This window comes from Erythrolamprus reginae, chromosome 2 (assembly GCF_031021105.1).
Source record: "Erythrolamprus reginae isolate rEryReg1 chromosome 2, rEryReg1.hap1, whole genome shotgun sequence".
Taxonomy (NCBI): Eukaryota; Metazoa; Chordata; class Lepidosauria; order Squamata; family Dipsadidae; genus Erythrolamprus; species Erythrolamprus reginae.
In genome coordinates, this window is record NC_091951.1 from 20,063,793 (window position 1) to 20,091,072 (window position 27,280).

General features: G+C 44.2%; 1 protein-coding gene across 3 annotated transcripts in view; it reads left to right on the forward strand.

The window, feature by feature from the left end:
* The window catches only part of LOC139159838 (zinc finger protein 250-like), a 28,482-nt gene extending 1,447 nt beyond the window's left edge, over positions 1-27,035 (forward strand). The window contains exons 3-6 of one of the 3 annotated variants that reach the window (XR_011557854.1): positions 1,480-1,593; positions 4,672-5,268; positions 10,000-12,751; positions 26,054-27,035. Coding sequence is in view for 2 of the 3 variants with exons in the window: in XM_070737257.1 (XP_070593358.1) it covers positions 1,480-1,593; positions 4,672-5,268; positions 10,000-10,559 (1,271 nt within the window). In the remaining variant the exon portion in view is untranslated. The remainder of the gene's footprint in view (positions 1-1,479; positions 1,594-4,671; positions 5,269-9,999; positions 12,752-26,053) is intronic. The other 2 variants (XM_070737257.1, XM_070737258.1) reach the window with 2 other exon arrangements.
* The last annotated feature ends 245 nt before the right edge of the window (positions 27,036-27,280 follow it).

Genomic DNA, 27,280 nt, shown 5'->3' on the forward strand with positions numbered 1-27,280 from the left:
TTGGTTCAAGGGCCTCTACCTCAGAGGTGTCAAACTCGATTTCATTGAGGGCTGCATCCAGGTTATGTTCAACCTCAGGGCTGGGATGGGTCTGTCCAGCATGACTGTGTACGAAGCGCCTGTGGCCCAAGTGCTCTGCCAGCGAAAACAGGCTCCCGATTTCTATTTATTGTTTGTTTGTTTGTTTGTTATTTGGTTTGGTTTGGTTTGGTTTGGTTTGGTTTGATTTGATTTGATTTGATTTGATTTGATTTGATATTGATTTGATTTGAATGCCGCCCCTCTCCGTAGACTCGGGGCGGCTCACAGCAACAACAAAACAATGTACAACAAATCTCATAATTTAAAAAACAATAAAAAACCCGTTATTAAAAGCAAAACATACAAACAACCATACCATGCATAAACTGTATAGGCTTGGGGGAGGGGGATATCTCAATTCCCCCATGCCTGACGGCAGAGATGGGTTTTAAGGAGTTTGCGAAAGGCAAGGAGGGTGGGGGCAGTACTAATCTCCGTGGCGAGCTGGTTCCAGAGGGTCGGGGCTGCCACAGAGAAGGCTCTTCCCTGGGTCCCGCCAGACGACATTGTTTAGTCGACGGGACCCGGAAAAGGCCAACTCTGTGGGACCTAACCGGTCGCTGGGATTCGTGCGGCAGAAGGCGGTCACGGAAGTATTCTGGTCTGATGCCATGAAGGGCTTTATAGGTCATGACCAACACTTTGAATTGTGACCAGAAACTGATTGGCAACCAATGCAGACTGCGGAGTGTTGGTGTAACATGGACATATTTTGGGAAGCCCATGATTGCTCTCGCAGCTGCATTCTGCACGATCTGAAGTTTCCAAACACTTTTCAAAGGTAGCCCCATGTAGAGAGCGTTACAGTAGTTGAACCTCGAGGTGATGAGGACATGAGTGACTGGGAGCAGTGACTCCCGGTCCAAATAGGGCCGCAACTGTGCACTAGGTGAACCTGGGCAAACGCCCCCCTCGCCACAGCTGAAAGATGGTTCTCTAATGTGAGCTGTGGATCGAGGAAGATGCCCAATTTGCGGACCCTCTCTGAGGGGGTCAATAATTCCCCCCCAGGGTAATGGATGGACAGATGGAATTGTCCCTGGGAGGCAGAACCCACAGCCACTCCGTCTTATCCGGGTTGAGTTTGAGTCTGTTCACACCCATTTTTGGCTGCAACAGCCTCTTGAAACCCTCTGCCAGCAAAAACAGAACTCAGGAGGGCCCTGCATGGCCTTCTTAAGCTCTGTTTTTCCCTGGCAGAGGTATCTTATATTCAGAAAAATATGGTATTCAACTAGGAAAGATGTGTCTATTCCAAATGGGGGAAATGGGGGGGGGGGGCAACTGGATCTCTTCAAGGGCTGTATTTTATCTTAGGATGGATCTATGTTTATCTAAGAATTCCCCAGAATTTTTACCCCAAATAATCTCCCGTCTCCCTTTCTCTTGAACCCTAAGAGGGACTCTTGGTGCCCAAACCAGATCTGACTTCCAATCCAGAAGAAGAAGATGATGAGCCGGTTTTCATCCAGTTTCCTGTCGAAAGCGAGACAATTACAGACCGCAAAAGAGGTAAGAGAAAGACCGTGTCTCACCTTTGCAAGAATAATTTCCGACTTCCCTTGAGCGAGGGGGGTGAGTTTGGAGAGCTTCCTAATTCTTCTCAACCATCTTTCTTTTTCTAGAGGTTTATTTCAAGTATTTTAAGGCATTGCTTGGCAAGAAAGGATCCCAGAAAAATGGACCTACAGTCCAGGGGTGAAATGCTACCGGTTCGCACCGGTTCTCCCGAACCAGTAGTAAAAAAATACTACCAGTTTGGGAGAATCGTATTTGCAACAATCAGCTAGGCAACGATCTGCTGTGACGCGCGAATTATATTAGCTAGAATCGTCGGATTTTCTGCTTTGTTCTGTCGGGCTGTCTGGTAGACTCCTCCCAAAAATTCACAGGTACAAATTTCAGACACACACACGTTTGAAAATTCAAAACAATGTTCTTTATAATGAAAATTCACTTAAACCAAGCCTTCTTTTGGTATAGCAAAGAGCACTTGTCTCCAAACAAACTGGTAATTTGTACAAGTCCCTTATCAGTCCTGTGATACTTAGCTTGCAGCTGTGAGGCAATTCACAGTCCTTCTTCTTTCACAAAGTGAAACACACTTTGGTCTGGTTTAGTTTCAAAGTGGGGAAAAATCAGCACACAAAAGGTCAAAGTCAGCAAAGCAGTCATGAAACACAACGATTAGATAATCCTCCACAATGGCCAAACCCACAGGCTGCTATTTATAGCAGCCTCACTAATCACCACAGCCCCACCCAACCACAGGTGGCCTCATTTTCTTTGATAATAATCTCTCAGCTGTTGCTGCCTATGCATCGCTCTCCGCATGCGTGGCTGTATCATTAACTCTCGTTCTGAATCCAAGGAGGAGCTAGATAATTGATCTCCTTCTGAGCTGTCTGCCACACTCTCCTCCCTGTCACTCATGTCTTCTGGGTCAGAGGAGCCTTCATCAGCAGATTCCACCGGGGGGGCAAAACAGGCCTGCAGCATGGGGATGTCTCCCCCACATCCACAGTCCTTGGGGCAGGAGCTGGGCCTGAGCTAACTACAACAGTAGCTAATCTAAATCGCGTGGCACAGTGGATCCGCTTTACCTTTGCAGACTGAGAAGACTTCAGAATGTTTCTTTTTTAGCTCTATGTTGGGCTCAGAAGCGGACTCACAGAACCGGTAGCAGACTTCAGAGGATTCCACCGCCACTATAGTCAGTAAAACTCCACAGGTAGTCACTGAGTTACAACCACAATTGAGCCCAAAGTTTATGTTGCTAAGCAAGATGTTTGTTAAGAGAATTTTCCCCTATTATGCAGCCTCTCTTGCCGCAGTTGTTAAGTTCATCACTGCAGTTGTTCACTTAGTAACACGGTTGTTAAGTGAATCTGGTTTCCCCCATGACTTTGCTTGTCAAAGGATTTGCAAAAGGGGATCACATGATCCCGGGACACTGCTACCGTTATAAACATGAACCAGCTGGCAAAGTGGCTGGATTTTGATCATAGAATAGAATAGAATTTTATTGGCCAAGTGTGATTGGACACACAAGGAATTTGTCTTTGGTGCATATGCTCTCAACGTACATAAAAGAAAAAGATACATTTGTCAAGAATCATGTGGTACAACACTTAATGACTGTCATAGGGGTCAAATAACCAATGAAGAAACAATCAATATTAATTAAAATCTTAGGATACAAGCATCATGGGGATGCCACAACGGTCATATATGTAAAAATGGTTAAAATTATACTTTTCTGTGCCTTTATAAATATTTTAATTTAAAAAATAAATAAAAAACTTTTAATTGTTTTAATTTTTAATTGCTTTAAATAATTGCTTTAATTTTAAATTTTTATTATTTTAAAAATAATACCTCCTTCAATTAAAATTTAACAATTTAATAATTTAATTTAATTATTAATTATTAAAAAAATAAAATTAAAACAATTAAAAAATTAGAAAATTTAAATTTAAAAATGTAAAAATAAAAAATGTAAAAATAAACATTTAAACATTTAATTATTAAAAAATATAAATAAATAAAAGTTGTAAGTTCAGACCTACCTATTTTTTTTTAAGCTTATAGTGCAAAAGTTACACCACCGGAAGAAATCAGGAAGAAATTTGCAATTAATGGTCTTTAAATTTCACACAGCTTTGGAAAACTTTGTAGCCTGTGTTGTTGAAGTGGCATTGTTTGCAAACAAAAGGGAGCTAGCTCAGCATCTAGGCCTCATCAATATGAAAATAAGGATATAGATATGGATCTGTTTGGTGAAATTGTATATAGCAGAACTCTGCCTGTATGAGTTGAATGTCGAATTTTGGCAATATCTTGGGGCATCGGCTCTTGATAAGAGCCGATGCTATCTCTTTAGATATACAGTGGTACCTTGTGATACGAACCCCTCGCCATACGAACAATCCGAGATACAAACCCGGGGTTTGGAAATTTTTTGCCTGTTCTTCCGAACTTTTTCTGTCTTACGAACTCGCCACCCGAGCGCTGAACCTGAAAGTTCGGCAAAAGTTCAGGTTCGGGTGGCCACCAAGAAGCCCTGCCGCCCGGCTGTCGCTTTTTGAAACAGCCGGGGGGCTTCTTGGCGTCCTCCTGAACCCGAAGGCCAAACCCGAACTTTTGCTGAACTTCCGGGTTCGGTGTTCGGGAGGCCGCCGAGAAGCCCCGCCGCCTGGCTGTCGCCTTTTGAAACAGCCGGGGGGCTTCTCAGCATTCTCCTGAACGCCGAACCCGGAAGTTCGGCAAAAGTTCGGGGTCGGCGTTCGGGTTCAGGAGGACACTGAGAAGCCCCGCCGCCCGGCTGTTAGCTTTTCAAAAGAGCCGCGGAGCTGTCAGGCCGGTTGGGAGGCTGGAAAGGAGGTGGGGAATCCCAATTGGGAATTCCATGGGCGGAGCTTTGACGTCACAAAGACGTCCTTCGTGGCCGTGCTAGGTCCTTGCTGATTTTTTACCCTTCCATTTAAAAATAACATCCTCCCCCCCCCCAAAAAAAAGACTTCTACCTGCCACGTCAGAGTGAAACATGGCCTCGTTTTCTGTTCGTGTTCACCATTTTTCTCGACTTAGGACCCAAGGATTCTGCTCTTTCAGAGGTTGCGCCCAGCCCGTCAAGAGGCGCCCGGTTCTCCCGGAATATCGATTGCCCGCTCCGGGATTTCACGAGCTCCCACTGGAAGCATCCCCGCTGGACCGACAACGAAATCCAAGCTTTTATTGAGATCTGGGGAGACACATCCGTGCAGCGAGCCCTCTTCTCAAACTACCGGACGGTCTCTCAGTTTGAGTGGATCTCACACCAGATGAAGGCCCGGGGTTACGACCGGAATTGGCTCCAGTGCCGGGAAAAAGCCAAACACCTCCGGAAAAGCTACAAGGATTGCCTCGGAGGGCACAGCCAGTGGGGATCTGGGAGGAGAACCAGGCCTTTTTTCAACCAGCTGAATCAGTTTCTGCGCGTGGAGCAGGAGCTGGTGGTTCCGCGGGAGATCGGGCGTAAGGAGGTCCAGCATCACCTCGTGGACCGCCGGCGCAAAAGACTGAAGAACTCGGCCAGTCCGGTGGCCAGAGCCGCCCAGATTCAAGTGGAGGTAGAAGCCCAGGAGCTGCAGTCAAAGAAGCCGGCGAAGCATCTCCCTCGCTTGTCCAATGGGATGTCCCGCTCAGGTTTGTGTTCCCTCAGTGCTTTGTCCGTCTTTTTCCATTCTCTGATTGGCTCTCCTGTGTATGCAAGGCAATCTTTTTATTTAGGATAGGATAGGGAAGATAGAGTAGAATAAGAATAGAATACTGGTAAGACTAGACTACACTAGAATAGACTAGAATAGAACAAATAGGAAGTGATAGATCAGAATAGAACAGAATAAAAAAATTAGAATAGAGTGGAATAGAATAGAAAATAAAATAAAATAGAGAATTGAATAGAATAGGAAATAGAATAGAATAGGAAATGATATAGAATAGAATAAGAAATGATAGAATAGAATAGAATAAAAAATTAGAATAGGAAATAGAATAGAATAGGAAATGATAGAGTAGAATAGAATAAGAAATGATAGAATAGAATAGAATAAAAGATTAGAATAGGAAATAGAATAGAATAGGAAATGATAGAGTAGAATAGAATAAGAAATGACAGAATAGAATAGAATAAAAAATTAGAATAGAATGGAATAGAATAGAAAATAAAATAAAATAGGGAATTGAACAGAAAATGGAACAGAATAGAATAAAATTAGAATCGAATAGAATAGGAAAAATAAAATAAAATAGAGAATGGAATAGAAAATAGAATAGAATAAGAAATGATAGAATAGAGTAGAATATAATATAATTAAAAAATTAGAACAGAATGGAATAGAATAGAAAAAAAGAATTGAATAGAATAGAATAGAAATGATTGAATAGAATAGGAAATGATATGGTAGAATAGAATAAGAAATGATAGAATAGAATAGAATATTAGAATAGAATGGAATAGAATAGAAAAAATAAATAAAATAAAATAGGGAATTGAATAGAAAATAGAATAGAATAAGAAAATTAGAATGGAATAGAATAGAAAAAATAAAATAGAATAGAATAGAGAATAGAATGAAAAATAGAATAGAATAGGAAATGATTGAATAGAATAGGAAATGATACAGTAGAATAGAATAAGAAATGATTAGAATAGAATAGAATAAAAATAATATAGAATGGAATAGAATAGAAAAAATAAAATAAAATAGAGAATAGAATAGAATTCTTTATTGGCCAATTGCGATTGGACACACATGGTATTTGTCATTGTTGCATATGCTCTCAGTGTACATTCAAGAAAAGTTCATCAAGAAGCATGAGGTACAACACTTAATGATAATCCGGGTACAAATAAGTAATCAAATAATACTAGGAGCCAATCAATATTGAATTGGCAGGGACTTCGGAGGTCTTCTAGTCCAACCCCCTCCTCAGGCAGAAAATTATACCCTGTTTCCCCGAAAGTAAGACAGTGTCTTACTTTCTTTTTACCCCCAAAAGCCCCACTACGTCTTACTTTCGGGGTATGTCTTACATTGGAAAAAAATTGAAAGGCTCCTTTCAGCGGCGCAGCAGCGAGGAGGCGAAGATTGGGGTTTCCCCTTTGCGTGGGCGGCGGGGAAGACCCAGGGAAGGTTTCTTCGGCCGCCCAGCAGCTGATCTGCTCGGCAGCGCGGCAGCAGCCCTGGCGGCGGTTCCCTCGGCAGCGCGGTGGCAGGGAGAGGCTTGCGGCCGCCGAGCAGGTGGGAGAGCTCGGCGGCAAGGCACAAAGGATTTCCCTTGGTGCACGCGTGGAGCCGCAGACGCGTGTCGGGGAAGCGTGTGTCTGGAGGGGAGGAGCCGCTCTGCGCAGTTGGGCAGCCCCACCTGCCTGCCGGAAAGGAGGCGGGCGAAGGAGGGCGCAGCTCCGGCCGCTCGCCTCGGAGCCGGTCGGCCTCGCTGGCCGCTTGCAGCCGAGCCTCGGCAGGACTCGGCTGCTGGGACGAGCGCCTTCGCTGCAAGCCGCCGCCCGCTCGGCTCGCTTCGGGCCAGCGCCGTCCTTCGGTTTGACCTGCTCGGCGGCCGCAAGCCTCTCCCTGCCACCCCGCTGCCGAGGGAACCGCCACCAGGGCTGCTGCCGCGCTGCCGAGCAGATCAGCTGCTGGGCGGCCGAAGAAACCTTCCCTGGGTCTTCCCGACGTCATCGGGCTCCCCCCCCCCGGCAATACCCCCGTGTTTCCCCGAAAGTAAGACATATGTCTTACTTTTGGGGTACGGCTTATATTAGCCGACCCCCCTGAAACCCCCGATACGTCTTACAATCGGGGGTGTCTTACTATCGGGGAAACACGGTAGCAGGGGTGTCAAACTCAAGGCCCGCAGGCCACATCCGGACCGGGGTTGCCCTGGAAACAATGAAAGACCAAGTTATGTTACCTCTGCTGGAGAAAATGGAAACGCACTCCTGAGCTCCCTTTTTGCTGGCAGAGGGTTGCAGGAGGCCATCGCAGCCGAAAACAGAGACCAGGAGCCCACGTTCGCTGGCAGAGTGCTTGAGCCACCACAGGCACACCCTCCCAACACGAGTGGTGACTAGTGGGTCACATCCACTGTGGCCGTGGCCCCACCCCCCACCTGAGATCAAACACAACCCTGACGTGGCCCTCAATGAAATGGAGTTTGACACCCTTGGTCTACACCATTTCGGACAAAATGGCTGTCCAATCTCTCTCTTTTTTAGTTTAACAAACTTACAATTTATTTATTTTATTTATTAGATTTGTATGCCGCCCTTCTCCGTAGACTCGGGGCGGCTAACAACAATAGTGAAACAATATGAACAAATCTAATATTTAAGTTAATTTTAAAAACCCTTATTTAAGAAACTAATCATACACACAGACATACCATGCATAAATTTTATAAGCCTAGGGGGAGGGGATATTTCAATTCCGGGAGGGGATATCTCATTGTTGGAGAACTCACAACTTCTGGAGGCAGAAGTTGATTGTTTTAACTGTTGCCACAGTTATTCTGTTCTGTTGTATTCTATTCTATTCTATTCGTCTTTCTTTAGGAATGTATCTCTATCATCCTATTTAGAGTATGGCCTTCCTGTAAATTGAATATAGAAGATAATATTTGTAGCTCAGGGTTGAATTGTGTGGTCTTTGTTGCTCCTCGGGTGTGGTGTTTTTTTTGTAGACATTTCATACCAACTAGATAATTGATACACTGAGGATGATACTATTAGATTTGTATGCCACCCCAAGTCTTCGGAGAGGGGCGGCATACAAATCTAGTAAATGAATGAATGAATGTTACTTTGTTTGGTAATGAAATGTTTAAGGAAAACCACCAAGCTCAGAAATTGTTTCCAGGGCGGTTATCTTAGGCCAGTGATGGTGAACGTGTGCCGTAGGGAAGGTGTTTTGGGCTTCGGGAGGGTGGAGGGTCATTTTTGCTTTCCCCAGGCTCTAGGGCAGTGATGGCGAACCTTTTTTTCCTTGGGTGCCCAAAGAATGTGGGCGCATGCTATCGTACATGCATGAGTGCCCACACCCATAATTCAATGCCTGGGTGGGTGAAAACAGCTTCTCTCACACACACCCCTCCCGAAGGCCCCCTGGAGGCCAGAAACAGCCTGTTTCCCAATAGGCTCGTGCTTTGGTGGGCCCAATAGGCTCGTGTTTTGCCCCCCACAGGCTTCCCTGGAGCTGTGGGAGGGTAAAAACGTCCCACCCCACCCATGGAGGCTCTGTGGAAGCCAAAAACCGCCCTCCCAGAGCCTCTGTATGAACCAAAAATCAGCTGGCCAGCACACACATGCATATTACCCTACGAAAATAGACTTACAATCCTGGGTCTAGAAAGTTTAGAACTACGACGCCTTAAACATGATCTAAGTATTGCCCACAAGATCATATGCTGCAACATCCTGCCTGTCAACAACTACTTCAGCTTCAACCGCAATAACACAAGAGTACGCAACAAGTTCAAACTTAATATCAACCACTCCAAACTTGACTGTAAAAAATATGACTTTAGCAATCGAGTTGTTGAAGCGTGGAACTCATTACCAGACTCCGTGGTGTCAACCCCCAACATTTTTCCCTTAGACTTTCCATGGTTGACTTCTCCAGATTCCTTAGAGGTCAGTAAGGGGCGAGCATAAGTGCACTAGTGTGCCTCCTGTCCCCTGTCCAATTGTTTCTCCTATATTTTTATATATCTTTTCTCCCATCCATATATCCTTCCTCTACTCTTCATTGATGTATTCTATTCTCATATCTCTTCTTCTATCCCTTCCCTGATATTTACTACTACACATTTTTATTCTCCTTAACTTTCAATTTGTATTGGACAAAATAAGTAAATAAAATAAAAATAAATAAATATTGGAGTTGAACTAGGGCAACAGCTTACGGCCCAGCAGATATGGCTCTGTGTACCACCTGTGGCACCCATGCCATAGGTTCACCATCACTGCTCTAGCTAGAGAATCCTCTGCAGCCTGGGGAGGGTGAAAAACGGGCCTACTGGTCCCACCGGAAGTAAGGAAATGGGCCACTTCCGGCCTCCAGAGGGCCTCTAGGGGGGGCAGGGGAAGCTGTTTTTGCCCTCCCTGGATATTGAATGATAGGTGTGGGAAAACAGTTTCGCTGTCACTGTCTTAGGCTCTTTCACCTCTTTCCACAATATTGTTGCCACACATTCCTTTTTTAAAATCCCAGACAAAGAAAGCAGCTGCACCCATGCCGTCACACCTCGTTGTGTATTTTTTTCCTTCAAAGGCCAGAAAAAGGCTGATGGGTGCATGCACAGATACAAGTCTCTGTCCCAGCAACACATTTACTCTTTTAAGACGCCGGTGTTTCTCTCTTCCTCCCCTCACAGGAAGCCAAAAGCTATCAATGACCAACGCCGAACGGATGAGAAGCATTCGCAAGTCCTGGCAGGAAAGGAGAGCGGACTTCGGCCGAGGCGGAATTGGGGACCCTGCGACGGGAAGCCCTCTCAAAGACCCGGCCCTGCCGGGCTCCCACAAGGCCGACCCGGCACCCTCTAGTGAAATCGAGAAGGCGTGGGAAGAGTGCGAAAGGAAAGCGGTGGAGAAGCTGGAAGGCTACTTACGCGAGAAAGGCTGGAACCTTCAAGCCGGGCACTCGAACCGGACCGGAATCCTCCAGGATGTCTTGTCCATCATTTGCAAGGGCCGTACGGCTCCGTCTCTGCCCGTTCTTACCTCCCCTGTCCAAGAGGCCTCCTTTCCTTCCCCAACGCCCCGTTCTGAAACATCGACAGAGTCCCAAGACTCGGCAGAGCCATGCAACAATTCTGAGGCCTCTTCCACTTCTCCTCCCGCTCCTGCTCCCCCCTCTTCTCAGGGAGGCTTGTCAGACAGAAGCATTCGCTTGAAAAGGAAGCGTTGTCTGCCGGCACGGTTTCAGTGCTGACCTCGTTTTTCGGGTCGTGCGTTAGCTGGTTAGTAGGATCACCCCCTCCTCAGGGCTTGGGCTTGGGTGTTTTGCCCTCTCGTCTCTCTTTCTTTACAATCATAGAATCGAAGGAAGTGCGTTAGATGCCGGCTCCTTCACAACAAAGTAGATCCCAAATGAAACTTCACGGCCCGTTTGGTGAGCCGCGGTGGTGCAGTCGTTACGATGCCGTACTGCAGGTTAACTCTGCCAACGGCCAGCAGTTCAATTCAAGGTTTGACTCAGCCTTCTATCCTTCCAAGGTCGGTCAAATGAGGACCTAGATTGTTGGCCGACACTTGTAAACCGCTTAGAGAGGGCTATAAAGTGGTATAGAAGTCTAAGTGCTATTGCCGTAGGTTGGTGAGAGTTAGACTGCTGTGAGCTGTGCTGGTGCAGTGGTTATAATGCAGTACTGCAGGCTAACTCTGCCGACTGCCAGGAGTTCGATCTTCCCTGGCTTAAGGTCAAGTCAGCCTTCCATCCTTCCGAGGTCTGAGGTAAAATGAGGACCCCGATCGTTGGAGGGGGCGGGGGGATATGCTGACTGTAAACCGCTTATAGAGGGCTGTAAAACATTGTAGAGCGGTAGATAAGTCTAAGCTATTGCTATTGAGGACGGTGAGGAGTTTGGGGTGTCAGTAATTTCCTGATAGGCCACAGCAGCCTTCCTGGAATCCAGTCAGCTCTGCAATTCTGTTAATTCCTTTCTTTCTTTTACGTTTACTGAATTTCTATGCCAGCGAATTGGGGTGGTTTAATGTGGCTTTTTTTTTTTAAAGTAATAGTTAGTATAAGTAGCACAACTGGTTTAACATATCTGCTATAATTGCAGTTACTACAGATGAATAAATTTGCTTTCTTGATTTACGGGGTAAATCAGGTTAACGTCTCGAAAACTGGCCACTCCTAGTAGTCTTCAACTTAACAACCAATCGTTTACTGACTGTTTGGAGTTAAAATGGCCCTGAAATGGGGGGCTTACAGCTGGTAAAGTTAGGATCCTTGCGGTATCTCCACGATCACATGATCAAACATGGCCACCGGCGTGGAATTGTGACTGTTGCTGCATCCTGGAGTCACCTGATTGCCGTTTATGACTTTCCTAGTCAGCTGCTGACCAGCCGAGTCAATGTGGGAAGGCAGATTTGTTTAAGAACTTGCAGTAATTTACTTAACAACTGCAGCGTGTCAGCATCCCAGTAAACATCCGAAAAATAAATCAGAGTCCAAACCTTGGCCTTCTTCCAAGTTCCAATTTATTAACAGAGCCGTGTGGGATACGTACTGTAGCCAAACCGATACTAACTTTTCCTACAGATCCCCACCCAGGTTAAGGTTCATCTCTCGTCTCCACACCCATAACTTCATCGTGTGGACCACTCTGGTTTTCTCAACATCCACAACCCTCCCGTATACTTCCGGCTGGTGTTGAACAAAGGATGACCTTGAATCTTCTGGAAGAAATTTGTTGTGGATAGTATCTTTCTCCCTCATGCAACCACCCTTCCCCAATTCCCACAGTACTATTCTACTTGTGGCAGGCCAAAGTCTCTAACTCAAAACGATGGCTTCGGCCTGACAGCGATTCCGTGGTAAAAAAAAACAAAAACGGGCACAACTTGTTTCAAGGCCTTGCTTAAAGCCGTGGAAATTCTGGCCTCAATTTGTGCCCATAACTTGAGGAATATCCAGAGAAGGGCACATTCTCAGTTTTGAATGTTTTTCCTCAAAAAAGTTTTTTTAGATGAATTTCCAGCTTCTAAATGTGTCAGGAGTCAGCCATTTTTTTCTGTAACGGGCCAGATGCTGCCTGTCCTCTTTTTCACTGGTCCAGCTGAGGGGCACAGCAGCCGTCAGATGATACAGATGATGTCACACTTAACGACCGTTGCCGTATCTCCATGGTCACGTGATTTACATTCAGATGCTTGGTTAGTTGACTCATTTATGATGGTTGCAGTGTCTCGGGGTCACGCGATCGATCCCCTTTTTCGACCTGTTCGGCAAAGACAACGGGGAAGCCGGATTCACTTCACAACTATGTGACTAGTTTAACAACTGAGGTGATTCACTTAGCAACTGTGGCAAGAAAAGTCATCAAAAGGAGGCAAAGCTCACTTAACACCTTCCTCACTGAGCAACGGGAATTCTGGGGCTCAGTTTTGGGGGTAAGTCGAAGACTCCCTGTACTTATCCTGAGGTAACATTTGTGAATTATCTGGCGCAAAATCAATGGGGAAAGTAAAAAGGCCATAAAATGACTCATTTAACGACCATGTCGCTTAAGCCACGGACATTCTCGTCCCGATTGTGGTGAAAAGTCGAGGAGTTCCTGAGAAAAAGATCTTTTTTGTAGGGCCTTTTGGGATGAAAATCATGGAGTTTGGTTTTTTTTTTCTTTAAATTTATCTACAATTTCCTTTGAGTTACTTTTGGTTACAGGTAGTCCTTGATTTACAACAATTCGCTTAGTGACTATTCAACGTTACAACTGCCCTGGAAAATGTGACTTAAGACTGTTTTTTACACAACCAGTGCAATATTCGCATAGTCACATGATAAATTGGCAACTGACTCATCCTTATGACTGTTGCAGCGTCCCGGGGTCACGTGATCTCTTTTTGCGACATTCTGACAAGCAAAGTCAATGAGGAAATCAGATTCACTTAATAACCATGTTACTAGCTGAACAACTGTGGTGATTAACTTAACAATTGTGGCACAAAAGGTTGTAAAATGGGGCACTTAACCAATGTCTCCATTAACAACAGAAATTTTGGTTTTTGTGTTGTGGTCGTAAGTCAAGGACTACCTGTATTTGATGCTTATTTTAAAAAAACACAAGTTTTTTATTATAACTTTTACACTGTTTAGATTGTTGTAAACAGCCTGTAGTTGTCCTGGATTAGGGCAGTGTGAAAACACAAAAAATACAAAAACGTTATCACTGAAATTTTGAAACAAGGTTTGTGCCGGAGTAGCAGAAATTTCTAGAAGACGGTTGTCGCCATGAAGCCAAAGCTCCACCCCTTTATTGTGAAAGTATCAGTGTAAAAGGTTGAGCTTGATCACACGGTTGTTTATTTAATTTATTAGATTGAGGGGTTCATCTGATTCTAGTTCCACTGTGGGCAGCTCGCTACGTCATAGCCAATGAAAGCACAAATAAATATAAATATTTTTCGGTGTATAAGACGCACCTTATTTCCCTCCTAAAAGAGGCTGAAAATTTGGGTGCGTAGCTTTTTTTTTGAAGTTCTTTTTTTACAGCCCTAATAAGATGCTAATGATCTTCTGGATTCTTGCAGGATTTTTCATTGCTGCTCCCTCCAAAGTATGGTTTTTCCAGCCCTAATCTTTGCAGGCTTTTTTTCATTGCTGCTTGCTCTGAAAAATGTTTTTTTCCAGCCCTAACAAGGTGCTAAGGATCTTCCAGGCTCTTACCAGTTTGCAGGATTTTTTTTTACAGATTTACAGGTTATTATAGGAAACTGCAGTTTAATGTTTCCAAATGTAAAATAATGCACTTGGGGAAAAGGAATCCTCAATCTGAGTATTGCATTGGCAGTTCTGTGTTAGCAAATACTTCAGAAGAAAAGGATTTAGGGGTAGTGATTTCTGACAGTTTCAAAATGGATGAACAGTGCAGTCAGGCAGTAGGGAAAGCAAGTAGGATGCTTGGCTGCATAGCTAGAGGTATAACAAGCAGGAAGAGGGAGATTATGATCCCGCTATTTAGAATGCTGGTGGAATACTGTGTTCAGTTCTGGAGACCTCACCTACAAAAAGATATTGACAAAATTGAACGGGTCCAAAGACGGGCTACAAGAATGGTGGAAGGTCTTAAGCATAAAACGTATCAGGAAAGACTTAATGAACTCAATCTGTATAGTCTGGAGGACAGAAGGAAAAGGGGGGACATGATCGAAATATTTAAATATGTTAAAGTGTTAAATAAGGTCCAGGAGGGAAGTGTTTTTAATAGGAAAGTGAACACAAGAACAAGGGGACACAATCTGAAGTTAGTTGGGGGAAAGATCAAAAGCAACATGAGAAAATATTATTTTACTGAAAGAGTAGTAGATCCTTGGAACAAACTTCCAGCAGACGTGGTAGATAAATCCACAGTAACTGAATTTAAACATGCCTGGGATAAACATATATTCATCCTAAGATAAAATACAGAAAATAGTATAAGGGCAGACTAGATGGACCATGAGGTCTTTTTCTGCCGTCAGACTTCTATGTTTCTATTATTATTATTATTATAGTTGGAAGGGACCTTGTAAGTCATCTAGTCCAACCCCCCATTCTAGCATTTCCGACAAATGACAATCCAATCTCTCTTTGAAAGTCTCAAGTGTTGGAGCTCTCACAACCTCTGCAGGCAACTCCTGTTCCACTGGTTGATCGCTCTCACCATCATAAAGTTTCTCCTTGTATCTAGGTTGCTACTCTCTCTGGCGATGTTTTTCACAGCCCTAAAACTTTTGCAGGCTTTTTCATTGCTATTCTCTTGGAAGAAGGTTTTCTCCAGGCCTTTGCTGGTCCCGGAGGGAAGTGTCTTTAATAGGAGAGTGAACACAAGACCAAGGGGACACAATCTGAAGTTAGTTGGGGGAAAGATCAAAAGCAACATGAGAAAATATTATTTTACTGAAAGAGTAGTAGATCCTTGGAACAAACTTCCAGCAGACGTGGTTGGTAAATCCACAGTAACTGAATTTATTTATTTATTTATTAGATTTGTATGCCGCCCCTCTCCGTAGACTCGGGGCGGCTCACAATACAATAAAAACAGTTCCTGACAAATCTAATAATTTACAATTTAAAATAGTTAAAAAAACCCATTATTAAGCAGACATACCTACAAACATACCATACATAAATTATATAGGCCCGGGGAGATATCTCAGTTCCCCCATGCCTGACGACAAAGGTGGGTTTTAAGGAGTTTGCGAAATTCAAGGAGGGTAGGGGCAGTTCTAATCTCTGGGGGGAGCTGGTTCCTGAGAGTCGGGGACACCACAGAGAAGGTTCTTCCCCTGGGGCCCGCCAACCGACATTGTTTAGTTGACGGGACCCGGAGAAGGCCCACTCTGTGGGACCTAATCGGTCGCTGGGATTCGTGCAGCAGAATTTAAACATGCCTGGGATAAACATATATCCATCCTAAGATAAAATACAGAAAATAGTATAAGGGCAGACTAGAAGGACCATGAGGTCTTTGTTTCTATGTTTCTATGTTTAAAAATTATTTTATTTATTTATTTTATTACTTTATATGCCGCCTAACCAGTGATGGGCTACCAAAATTTTTTACTACTACGCCTTGGGCATGGCTTATACGTTTTGTTTCAACATCTTTCAGTGCAAATTGGGTGCTCTGGCGTGGAGCTCCAAAATTTGCTACCGGAATTGCGTTCCTGACTGTTCCCGTAGGAGCCCATCACTGTGCCTAACTCCCGAAGCACTGGAACTGGGCGGCATATAAATTCTGCCTTTTTATTGCTACTCCCTCCGAATAAGTTTTTTTTCAGCCCTAACCAGGGGATAAAACAATGTGTTGAAGCTGACCAGAGTGCATCATATACTCCAATGGGTCTTATACTCCGAAAAATATGGTAAATGAAACCATGTACAAGTATGTGGACTTACGACCACAATGGAGCCTAAAGCTGAGGTTGCTAAGGGAGATAGCTGCTAAGTGAATTTTCCTCGTTTTACAACCTTTCTTGTGAAGTGAATAATGGCAGTTCTTAAGTTAGTCACATGGGTTTTTTTAAGTGAATCTGGCTTCCCTATTGAATTGGCTTGTGAGAAGGTCACCAAAAGAGATCCCATGATCCTGGCTAATCTTACGACTGTTGTAAACATGAGTTGGTTGCCAAGCAGTCAAATTTGGATCATATGTCCATGGGGATGCAGAAACGGTCGTAAGCAAAGGTGTCAAACTCACAACGTCACATGATGTATCCCAACTCCTCGATCGAGGGGCGTCCTCCTCGATCCACAGCTCACATTAGAGAAACATCTTTTGGCTGTGGCGAGGGGGCCGTTTGCCCAGGTTCGCCTGGTGCACCAGTTGTGACCCTACCTGGACCGGGACTCACTGCTCACAGTCACTCATGCCCTCATCACCTCGAGGCTCAACTACTGTAACGCTCTCTACATGGGGCTACCTTTGAAAAGTGTTCGGAAACTTCAGATCGTGCAGAATGCAGCTGCGAGAGCAATTATGGGCTTTTCTAAATTTGCCCATTTTACTCCAACACTCCGCAGTCTGCATTGGTTGCCGATCGGTTTCAATTCAAAGTGTCCTTCATGGCATCGGACCAGAATATCTCCGGGACCGCCTTCTGCCACACGAATCCCAGCGATCGGTTAGGTCCCTTCTCCGGGTCCCGTCGACTAAGCAATGTCGTCTGGCGGGACCCAGGGGAAGAGCCTTCTCTGTGGCGGCCCCGACCCTCTGGAACCAACTCCCCCTGGATATCAGAGTTGCCCCCACCCTCCTTGCCTTTCGTAAGCTCCTCAAAACCCACCTCTGTCGTCAGGCATGGGGGAATTGAAATTTTCCCTTCCCCCTAGGCTTATAGAATTTATACATGGTATGTTTGTATGTATGATTAGTTCTTTAAATTGGGGATTTTTAGATTATTTTTAATATTAGATTTGTTTACATTGTCTTTATTGTTGTTAGCCGCCCCGAGTCTGCGGAGAGGGGCGGCATACAAATCTGATTAATAAATTAATTAATAAATAAACTCCTCCACACTTCATTAAACCAGGCATAGGCCTGGACAGTGCGTGACACATCCAGCCTGTGGGCCGCAACTTTGACACTCCTAGTCTGAAGTCACTTTTTCCCAGTGACGTGGTAACTTCGAACCGTCACCAAAGGAAATGTGAGTCAAGGACTAGCCTATACAACAGTACATACTGCAAGAACATCCTAACTGGAGGCCTGGAAGAACCATAATTATGGTGGGTTTGACCGCAATCTTGTGTTTTTGGATCTTTTGACAAGGTTTGTTTACAGACAAGGCTAGAACAGGATGGGTAGTCCTCAATTTTCAGCCATTCAGTTGGTGGAGGCTCGAAGTTAACAACGGCACAGAAAAAAGTGACGGCCATTTTTCACAGTTACGAGCTTTGCAGCCTCACTTGATCACATGATCAAAATTCAGTCAGTTGGCAGCGGATTCATTTTTATGACGGTTGCGGGATCTCGGGGGGGATCTCCTTTTGCAACCTGAGGAGCAAAATCAATGGGAAAGCCAGATTCATTTAACGACCATGTTACTGACTTGTCAACCATGGTGATTCACATAACAAGTGGTCGTAAAATGGGGAGACTTAACCAATGTCTCACTTAACATTAGAAATTTGGGTCTCAGTTGTAGTCGTAAGCCGAAGACCGCCTGTATGTTGAACGCTTGGCAACTTGAAGATCTGCGGACTTCAACTCCCAGAATTCCCCCGCCAGCATAAATAAATGGTGGGATATTTTTGGTATTGTGTTAGTTAATACAAGTAAAACGATTATTATAGCGAATCTGGCATTCCCGTTGATTTTGCTCAACAAAATCTACCCAAAAAATGTAGGTTTGTGGTTTGAATCCGAATGAATGATTTTTTTTAGGCTTTAGCCTTTTTAGAATGGTTTTAGATTAGTTATTTATATTAATTGGATTTCAGATGTCTTATTGTATATTGTTTTTTTTATATGTCGTGAGATGCCCCGAGTCCACGGAGAGGGGTGGCATACAAGTCCAATTAATAACTAATAAATAAATAAAATAAATAAATAAAGGGGATCATATGACCTTGGGACACAAGTATCATAAGTGAGCCAGTTGCCAAGTTGGGACATAAGTGTGAACCAAACACCTGAATTTTGATCACACAGTCATGGGAGGTGCTAACAAAGATGGTAAATGTGAAAAGTTGTCATAAATCACTTTTTTCAGCGTTGTAACTTTGAACAGTCATTAAGTGAACTCTTGTAAATAGACGACTGCCTATATCTTTAAGCGGTGTCTTTTATCGTCAGCCATTTTCAGTCGTGTCTGGACACATCGGCCACTCTAGGCTGAACCATAGAGTGGCTGAGGGTCACACAGGACTGAATGGCTGACGACGACGAAAGACATTGTTAGAAGATATTTAACCAACATGGTGTTGGAAGTATCCCCACAAGTTCCAGGCCAGGGGTCTCCAAGCTTGGCCCCTTTAAGACGTCTGGACTTCAACTCCCAGAGTTCCTCAGCCAACAAAGCAAAGCTGGCTGAGGAATTCTGGGAGTTGAGGTCCACCAGTCTTAAAGTAGCCAAGGTGTCAAGCCGGTGCAGAGGTTGGTGATAAATTAACGGCTTGCCACACTCTCTATGATGTTTATGGGAACTTGGGAGGGATTGATTTTCTTTTAAATTTTTTTTTTATTTGTTTTTTTTTCAAATATAACATACAAGAAAAAAGAAAAAACATACATAAAGACATAAACATACAACATTTGGGAAATGAAAGTTCCCCCACTTTTTAGGTGTGTGATCAGAGAATTTTACTTCTTTCACATAGTATTAATTTTTCAATTCTTTTATTCGACGTGTTGCTTTGCGTAGATTTTTATTTATTTCTTTGTTGCTCTTTTCTTTAGCCAATCATAAAATTTTGCCCATATTTTATAGGAATCTGATTCTTCTTTTCCCTCTAATCTTTTAGATAACCTGTCCATCTCCGCACAGTCTAGTATCTTTTAAATTATTATATTTTCTTCCGGTAGTTTGTCTATTTTCCATTGTTGGGCATATACTATTCTGGCAGCTGTTAGTAAATATGTAAAACTAGGTATCTTACCTCTTTTTCTATTATTTTTTATTAAAAATACCCAATAAATATAATTCTGGTTTTTTTTCAATTTCTTCATTTACTATTTCTTTTAACCAATTTGTTATTTTATTCCAGAAATTTTTTGCCTGTGTGCATGTCCACCATTGATGGTAGAACGTGCCTCTTTCTTTTTTACACTTCCAGCATAATGGAGAGGTTTTGGGGAACATTTTTGCTAGTCTTTCTGGCGATAGGTGCCACCTGTAAAACATTTTTAACTGGTTTTCCTTGAATGCAGTCGATTTTGTCATCCGCCAATTGCTAGTACATAATATTCCCCATTTTTCTAATTCAATTGTATAGCCAAAATTCATTCCCCAGCTTATCATATTCTCTTTTACAATTTCCACTTCTGTCTCGTAACGAATCAAAAATTTATATATTTTACCGATTAATTTTTCATCATTTTTTAATAGTGTCCTGTCCAGTTCACCGGGAGGGATTGATTTTCATAAGGGAACAGATGCAGCCACAAAACATTCTTTTGAGTGGTTCAAGGACATCCTAAGCCCACCCACCTGGGCGGAAGTGGAGGAAAGAATTGCCACGCTGGCACAATCTGAGTGGGCAACATGACAAGTTTGTGGGTGGAGGACAAGGGATATGAACTGAGTGGGAAACTCGGATTCAGGTTTCCAAGTCGGTGCCAGGATGACTTCGACAATAAAGTGGAACTTTGAGGAGTACTTTTGACTCGGACTCTGATTTAGTTCGGATGTTACCTGGAACATTGACATAAGATTGGAGAGCCCTGTTCTAGACCACTGTGAGAGACCAGCAACTCAGCCCATGTGGCTAGCAATTTGGGAAAAAGTGTTTTGAATCACTTGAAACTCCACTTTAACAAACAAAATGCAACCCTAGATTTCATGAACTGAGGGATGGACTTGAGCGTGTAAAGGACTAGTACCGCTTGTCTGTGGAGATTCTCCATCATCCAGGTCACGGTTGTCCCAAAGGTGGTTGCCGGGGTGGCACAGTGGTTAGAGTGCAGCACTGTACTTCAGCTAACTGCTAGTTGTAGTTCAGCAGTTATTATTATTATTATTTATTGGATTTGTATGCCGCCCCTCTCCGTAGACTCAGGGCGGCTAACAACAATGATAAAATCAACATGTAACAATCCAATACTAAAACAACTAAAAAATACTTATTATAAAACCAAACATACACGCAAACATACCATGCATAAATTGTAAGGCCTAGGGGGAAGGAATATCTCAGTTCCCCCATGCCTGATGGCAGAGGTGGGTTTTAAGGAGCTTACGAAAGGCGAGGAGGGTGGGGGCAACTCTAATCTCTGGGGGGAGATGGTTCCAGAGGGCCAGGGCCACCACAGAGAAGGCTCTTCCCCTGGGTCCCGCCAAACGACATTGTTTAGTCAACGGGACCCGGAGAAGGTCCACTCTGTGGGACCTAACTGGTCGCTGGGATTCGTGCGGCAGAAGGTGGTCCCAGAGATAATCTGGTCCCGTGCCATGAAGGGCGTTCAAATCTCACCACTGGCTCAAGGTTGACTCAGTCTTGCATCCTTCTGAGGCGGGTAAAATGAGGACCCGGATTGTTTGGGGGAGATATGCTGACTTTGTAAACCGCTTAGAGAGGGCTGTAAAAGCACTATGAAGCGGTCTATAAGTCTGAATGCTATTGCTATCGCTAAAGGTGCTTTTTCCCCCCCCAACAGGCACCTGAACTTCCTGTTTTCTTTCAAAACGTTTTCACTTCTTATTCGGGAAGCTTCTACAGCTCTGACTTGGACGGTGGGGACTGGAAGAGTTGAAGAAGTTTCTTGGATGAGAAGCAAAAGAAAGGAAGTCTTGAAAGGGAAAAGACAAGAAGTTCAATCTGCCTCTTGAAAAAGCACCTTTGGAAGTACAGTGATCCCTCGAGTTTCGCGATCTCGATCTTCGCGAAACGCTATATCGCGATTTTTCCACCCGATGACGTCACTTTCTTCCTTCCTTTCTCATCTTTCTTTCTCTCTCTCTTTCTCTATCTTGCTTCTTCCTCTCTCACACTCTCTTCCTCCCTCTCTCATCTCTTTCTTTCCTTCTCTCTCTCTATCTCTCCCCCTCTTGCTGGCGGGCGGCGGGCAGGCGAGCGGGGGCATCAGCAAGGAGCCGGGGTTTCCCCTTTGTGTGGGCGGCCGGGAAGACCCAGGGAAGGTTCCTTCGGCCGCCCAGCAGCTGATCTGCTCGATAGTGCAGCAGCAGCGAGGAGCCGAATCGGGGTTTCCCCTTTGCGTGGGTGGCGGGGAACGCAAACTCCACCATCTACGCATGCGCGGCCATAGAAAAAAGGGCGCACATGCGCAGATGGTGTTTTTACTTCCGCAACCCTACATCGCGAAAAATCGATTATCGCGAGGGATCTTGGAACGGAACCCTCGCGATAATAGAGGGATCACTGTACTGCTTTACAAAGTCTTTGTAAGGCCGCACCTGGAATCCAGTTTTGGTCACCGTATTTTTAAAAAAGGATGTTGAGACCCTAGAAAGAGTGCAGAGAAGAGCGACAAAGACGATTAAGGGACTAGAGGCCAAAACATATGAAGAACGGTTGCAGGAACTAGGCATGGCTAGTTTAATGAAAAGAAGGAGACATGATAGCAGTGTTCACAAGAACAAGGGGGCACAATCTGAGGTTAGTTGGGGGAAAGATCAGAAGCAACATGAGAAAATATTATTTTACTGAAAGAGTAGTAGATGCTTGGAACAAACTTCCAGCAGACGTGGTAGATAAATCCACAGTAACTGAATTTAAACATGCCTGGGATAAACATATATCCATCCTAAGATAAAATACAGAAAATAGTATAAGGGCAGACTAGATGGACCATGAGGTCTTTTTCTGCTGTCAGACTTCTATGTTTCTATGTTCCAATATCTCAGGAGTTGCACACAAAGAAGAAGGAGTCCCCCTGTTCTCCAAAGCACCTGAGGGTAGAAGAAGCAATGGGTGGAAATTAAATAAGGAGAGAAGCAACCTAGAATTAAGGAGAAACTTTGTAACCGAGAACAGTTAACCAGTGGAACAATTTGCCTCCCAAACTTGTAAATGCTCCATCACTGAGGTTTTTAAGAAGAGATTGGCCAGCCAGTTGTCTGGAACAGTGTAGGGTCTCCCTGCTTGATCAGCGGTTGAACTAGAAGACCTCGACAGTCCCTTCCAACTCTTGTTATTCTGTTATTTTCTAAGGTTCTGTATTAACTCTTAAGGTGAACATTAAAGAGATTGTATTGAAATCTGTCTATGCCTTACTTTTTTGATCTTGATCAGCGAGTTGAAATATATGTTGTTTTGTTTTTTTGCTGAATTTGAAAATTAAGGGAGACTAGGATAGATCTATTTCGGCCTTATTTTGGCCTCATCAGCTAGCCATACCCACTGGGACTTGAACCTGCAACCTTTGCCTTGTAAGGCAGAGAATTATCCTCTAGGCTAAAGTATCCAATCCCTTCAGCTCTGCACCAGGGAAGGGTTACATATTTTTGTGTATATATGTATGTATTTGTTTTCATAGATTTTCATGGGTACAGGTATGACGGTCTTGGTATATTCGGGTTTCTTCCTGTGTAGGATTTAGAAATTTCTGGCGACGTTTCGACGAGGTCTCACTCGTCATCTTCAGGCTGGTGCTTCTGTCCTGTGTTCACCCTAGAACAAGGACAGAAGCACCAGCCTGAAGATGACGAGTGGGAGGGTTTCGGGCTTATTTGCCCTCATCAGGTAGCAACATCCTTAGTAGGATTTGAACCTGGGGCCTTTGCCTTCTAAGGCAGAGACCTTAGCCATTAGACTACAGGCTCATCTCCTGTATCAGCTTGTACCAGGGAAGGGTTATGTGTGATTTTTTTGTTCAGTCACCCTGGTATATTGAAAGAGCACCACAGAGCCTCTTGGCCCTACTAGGGGCCATATTGCAAGGCAGGTAAGCTTTTTATAGCCGTCAGCTATAATCTATAAATGTTTTGCTGATCGTGAAAAGGAAGGGAGACTACAATAGATCTATTTTGGGCTTATTTGCCTTCATCAGGTAGCCACACCCTTACTGGGATTTGAACCTAAAGCATGGAAACATCAACTTGTACATAATACGGCAGTGCGGTCTGTTGCATGTGTCTCTCTGGAAGGGCAGATTTTGAATCATGGTAGGGCAGTGGTTAGAATGCATTATTGCAGGCTAACACTACCAACTGCTAGAGGTTCGATTCTCACCGGCTCAAGATTGATTCAGCTTTCCGTCCTTCCAAGGTCTGAGGTAAAATGAAGGCCCACATTGTTAGGGGGCAATAAGCTACCGAGTGGGCCGTAAAGCATGATTTGAGTGGCATATACCATATTTTTTGAAGAATAAGTCACACCTTTCTCCCCCTAAAAGAGGATGAAAAATTGGGTGCGTCTTTGAATGTAGCTTTTACTAAGTTTTATTAGTCCTAATGAGTTGCTAATGTGATCTTCCATGCTTGGTCAGGATCGAACTGGTGGTGAGCTGAATTAACCCTGCAATATTGCATTCTAACCACTGCACTAGCAGGGCTCCTTATCAACGGTTGCTAAGCAACTGATCATTAAATGAGGACTATCTGTATATTTCCACCATATGAAATGTAACCCAATATTTTCTTGGCTCACATCCTACATACCACTGAGGAGAACCAAGGCAATTCCATCGTTATACATTTAATAACTTTTAATTATCGCGTTCTGAATCCCTGAATGTACAGAGTTGGCCTTCTCCGGGTCCCGTCGACTAAACAATGTCGTCTGGCGGGACCCAGGGGAAGAGCCTTCTCTGTGGCGGCCCCGACCCTCTGGAACCAACTCCCCCCAGATATTAGAGTTGCCCCCACCCTCCTTGCCTTTCGTAAGCTTCTTAAAACCCACCTCTGTCGTCAGGCATGGGGGAATTGAAATATTCCCTTCCCCCTAGGCTTACAACATTTATGCATGGTATGTTTGTATGTATGATTGGTTTCTTAAATTGGGGTTTTTAAACTACTTTTAATATTAGATTTGTTTATATTGTTTTTTACTGTTGTTAGCCGCCCCAAGTCTACGGAGAGGGGCGGCATATAAATCAAATAAATAAATAAATAAATAAATAAATAAATAAATAATGTGTATCATATAACCAGATGGCGAGGCAGGGAAGACGGATGTTTAGTAACCACATTCTAACTTAGTTGGAAGTGGTGTGGCCCGTCTGCAACCTATGCTGATGACGGATTCTGAGGATCGAGAAATGGGTGTGGGCTGGTATACTTGCACCCAAGTCTGATACCGAGGAGGTTGGAGAGGATGTGGGGTCAGAAAGCCAAGCGGGGCCTGTTGCAGTTCCAGAGGTGCCCATGAGTGACTCAGGAGGAATAGCCTCTTCTCGATGCCAGGGTGCGCAGGGGTGTCAGAAGACATGAATGGCTGAACAGGAGGAGGTCTCTGCATGACTAGATCTCTAGAACATTTGGCCACGCCTTTTGGCTATTTAAGGGTGAGTCTCGTGACGAGCTAGTGCGGAAGTCAACGTTCGGATGTGAGAGATGTTCTGATCATGCTTTTGGACTGTTTCTGTGAATTACAAATTAAGAAGCTGAAATCTTTATCTGGGGGCTTCCTGCCAATTGAAAGTGAGTCATGTTAATTAGAGATCCGAGATCAAAGAGAGACTAATTGGAAGTTTACATTATTGCTTGAGACTCGAATGAGCAGCTGTGACGAACGGATTTAATTCTGGCTTTGTTGATGTCTTTTAACCCTCCTTTGCTACTAAACTATTAGAAATTACATGCTTAAATCTTGTCAAATCTGTGTGTGTGTGGACTTATTTCTTGGGGGTGCTCATTGCTAGGAAAGAATAGGAAGAAGGAAGTGGGAAGTGAGAACAGCCATTAAAAAATAAAAAGATTGTAGGAAAGAAATGAGCAGATTCAGACAACGGTTCTGACAAAGGTTCAGGCGGCAGGGAAAGCAAGTAGGATGCTTGGCTGCATAGCTAGAGGGATAACAAGCAGGAAGAGGGAGATTGCGATCCCGCTGTATAGAGCGCTGGTGAGACCACATTTGGAGTACTGTGTTCAGTTCTGGAGACCTCACCTACAAAAAGACATTGACAAAATTGAACGGGTCCAAAGATGGGCTACAAGAATGGTGGAAGGTCTTAAGCATAAAACGTATCAGGAAAGACTTCGTGAACTCAATCTGTATAGTCTGGAGGACAGAAGGGAAAGGGGGGACATGATCGAAACATTTAAATGTGTTAAAGGGGTAAATAAGGTTCAGGAGGGAAGTGTTTTTAATAGGAAAGTGAACACAAGAACAAGGGGACACAATCTGAGGTCAGAAGCAACATGAGAAAATATTATTTTACTGAAAGAGTGGTAGATGCTTGGAACAAACTTCCAGCGGACGTGATTGGCAAATCCACAGTAACTGGATTTAAACATGCCTGGGACAAACATATATCCATCCTAAGATAAAATTACAAGAAATAGTAAAAGGGCAGACTGGATGGACCACGAGGTCTTTTTCTGCCGTCAATCTTCTTCTATGTTTCTATGTTCCTCTCTCTTTCCCTTCAGGTAATGAAAAGAGGCCTTGGATGCAACTGAAGAGCTCCCAGGTGGAAGGAGAGACAGAGACATTGACCGAATTCTCACAGTGGAACATTCCTGCGACCACAACCGTTCACGAACAAAGTTGTGATTCCGGCGTGGAGCAGGGGAAGGTGCCATTAGAGACAGAGCCCAGAGAGGCTTTGGAAAACTTTATCGCCCTCTGTAGTGAAACCTCTGAACTGCAGTCTGTGGCAGAGGAACCGTTGGTTTCAGAGTACTGCAGGAAATACCACTACAAGCCAGGGTTTGTGATGGCTTACCCCAGTGAGGAGGACTCCACCGAAGGTCCAATGCGGGTAGAAAACGGCCAACCAAAACCATGTCCAAGAATTCAACTGGGGGAAAAGCCTTTCGGATGTCCCGAATGTGGGAAATGCTTCCGTCAGGAAGAACATTTAATGCACCACCAGCAACTGCACGCTGTTGAGATGCCCCGGGGGTACTCCGATATTGGCAAAATATTCCAAGAAAGAGAACATTTCTTGAGAGGCCTCCGGGTGGGGAAGAGGCTTTACGAATGTCCCGAGTGCGGGAAAAACTTTCCTACCCGGGAAACTTTGATAAGACACGTGAGAATCCACACCGGAGAGAGACCTTTCGAATGCCCCGAGTGCGGCCAGTTCTTCAGGCAACGGGCTCACTTGATACGCCATCAGCGGATCCACACAGGAGAAAGGCCCTACGCGTGTCCTGAGTGCGGGAGAAGCTTCTCTCGGCGCGACAGCTTGATCGACCACCAAAGGAAGCACATCCACGAGAAACCTTATCAATGTGTGGAGTGCGGGAAAAGCTTTTGCCACAAAGGGGCTTTGCTGAAGCACCAGCGCATTCACGTAACGACAGTCGTGGTCTGAACACCTCCGCACCTTTTAAACAAAAACTGAATTGCAACAGTTCTGTATTTGTGCTTTGTTCTGATTAAACAAATGTTACCTAGACAATGTTATGTGAGCCTCTGATGCTTTGTCTTAAGAAAATGGAAATACCATATTTTTCGGGGTATAAGATGCACTGGAGTATAAGACGCACCTTAGTTTTTGGGAAGGAAAACAGGGAAAATAATCTGCTTACCAGATTCTGGCTAGCATCCTTAGTCTGGTCAACTTCAGCACATTATTTAATCCCCTGGTTAGGGTTTAAAAAAAAAACTTTATTTGGAGAGAGTAACAACGAAAGAGCTTGCAAGCCAGT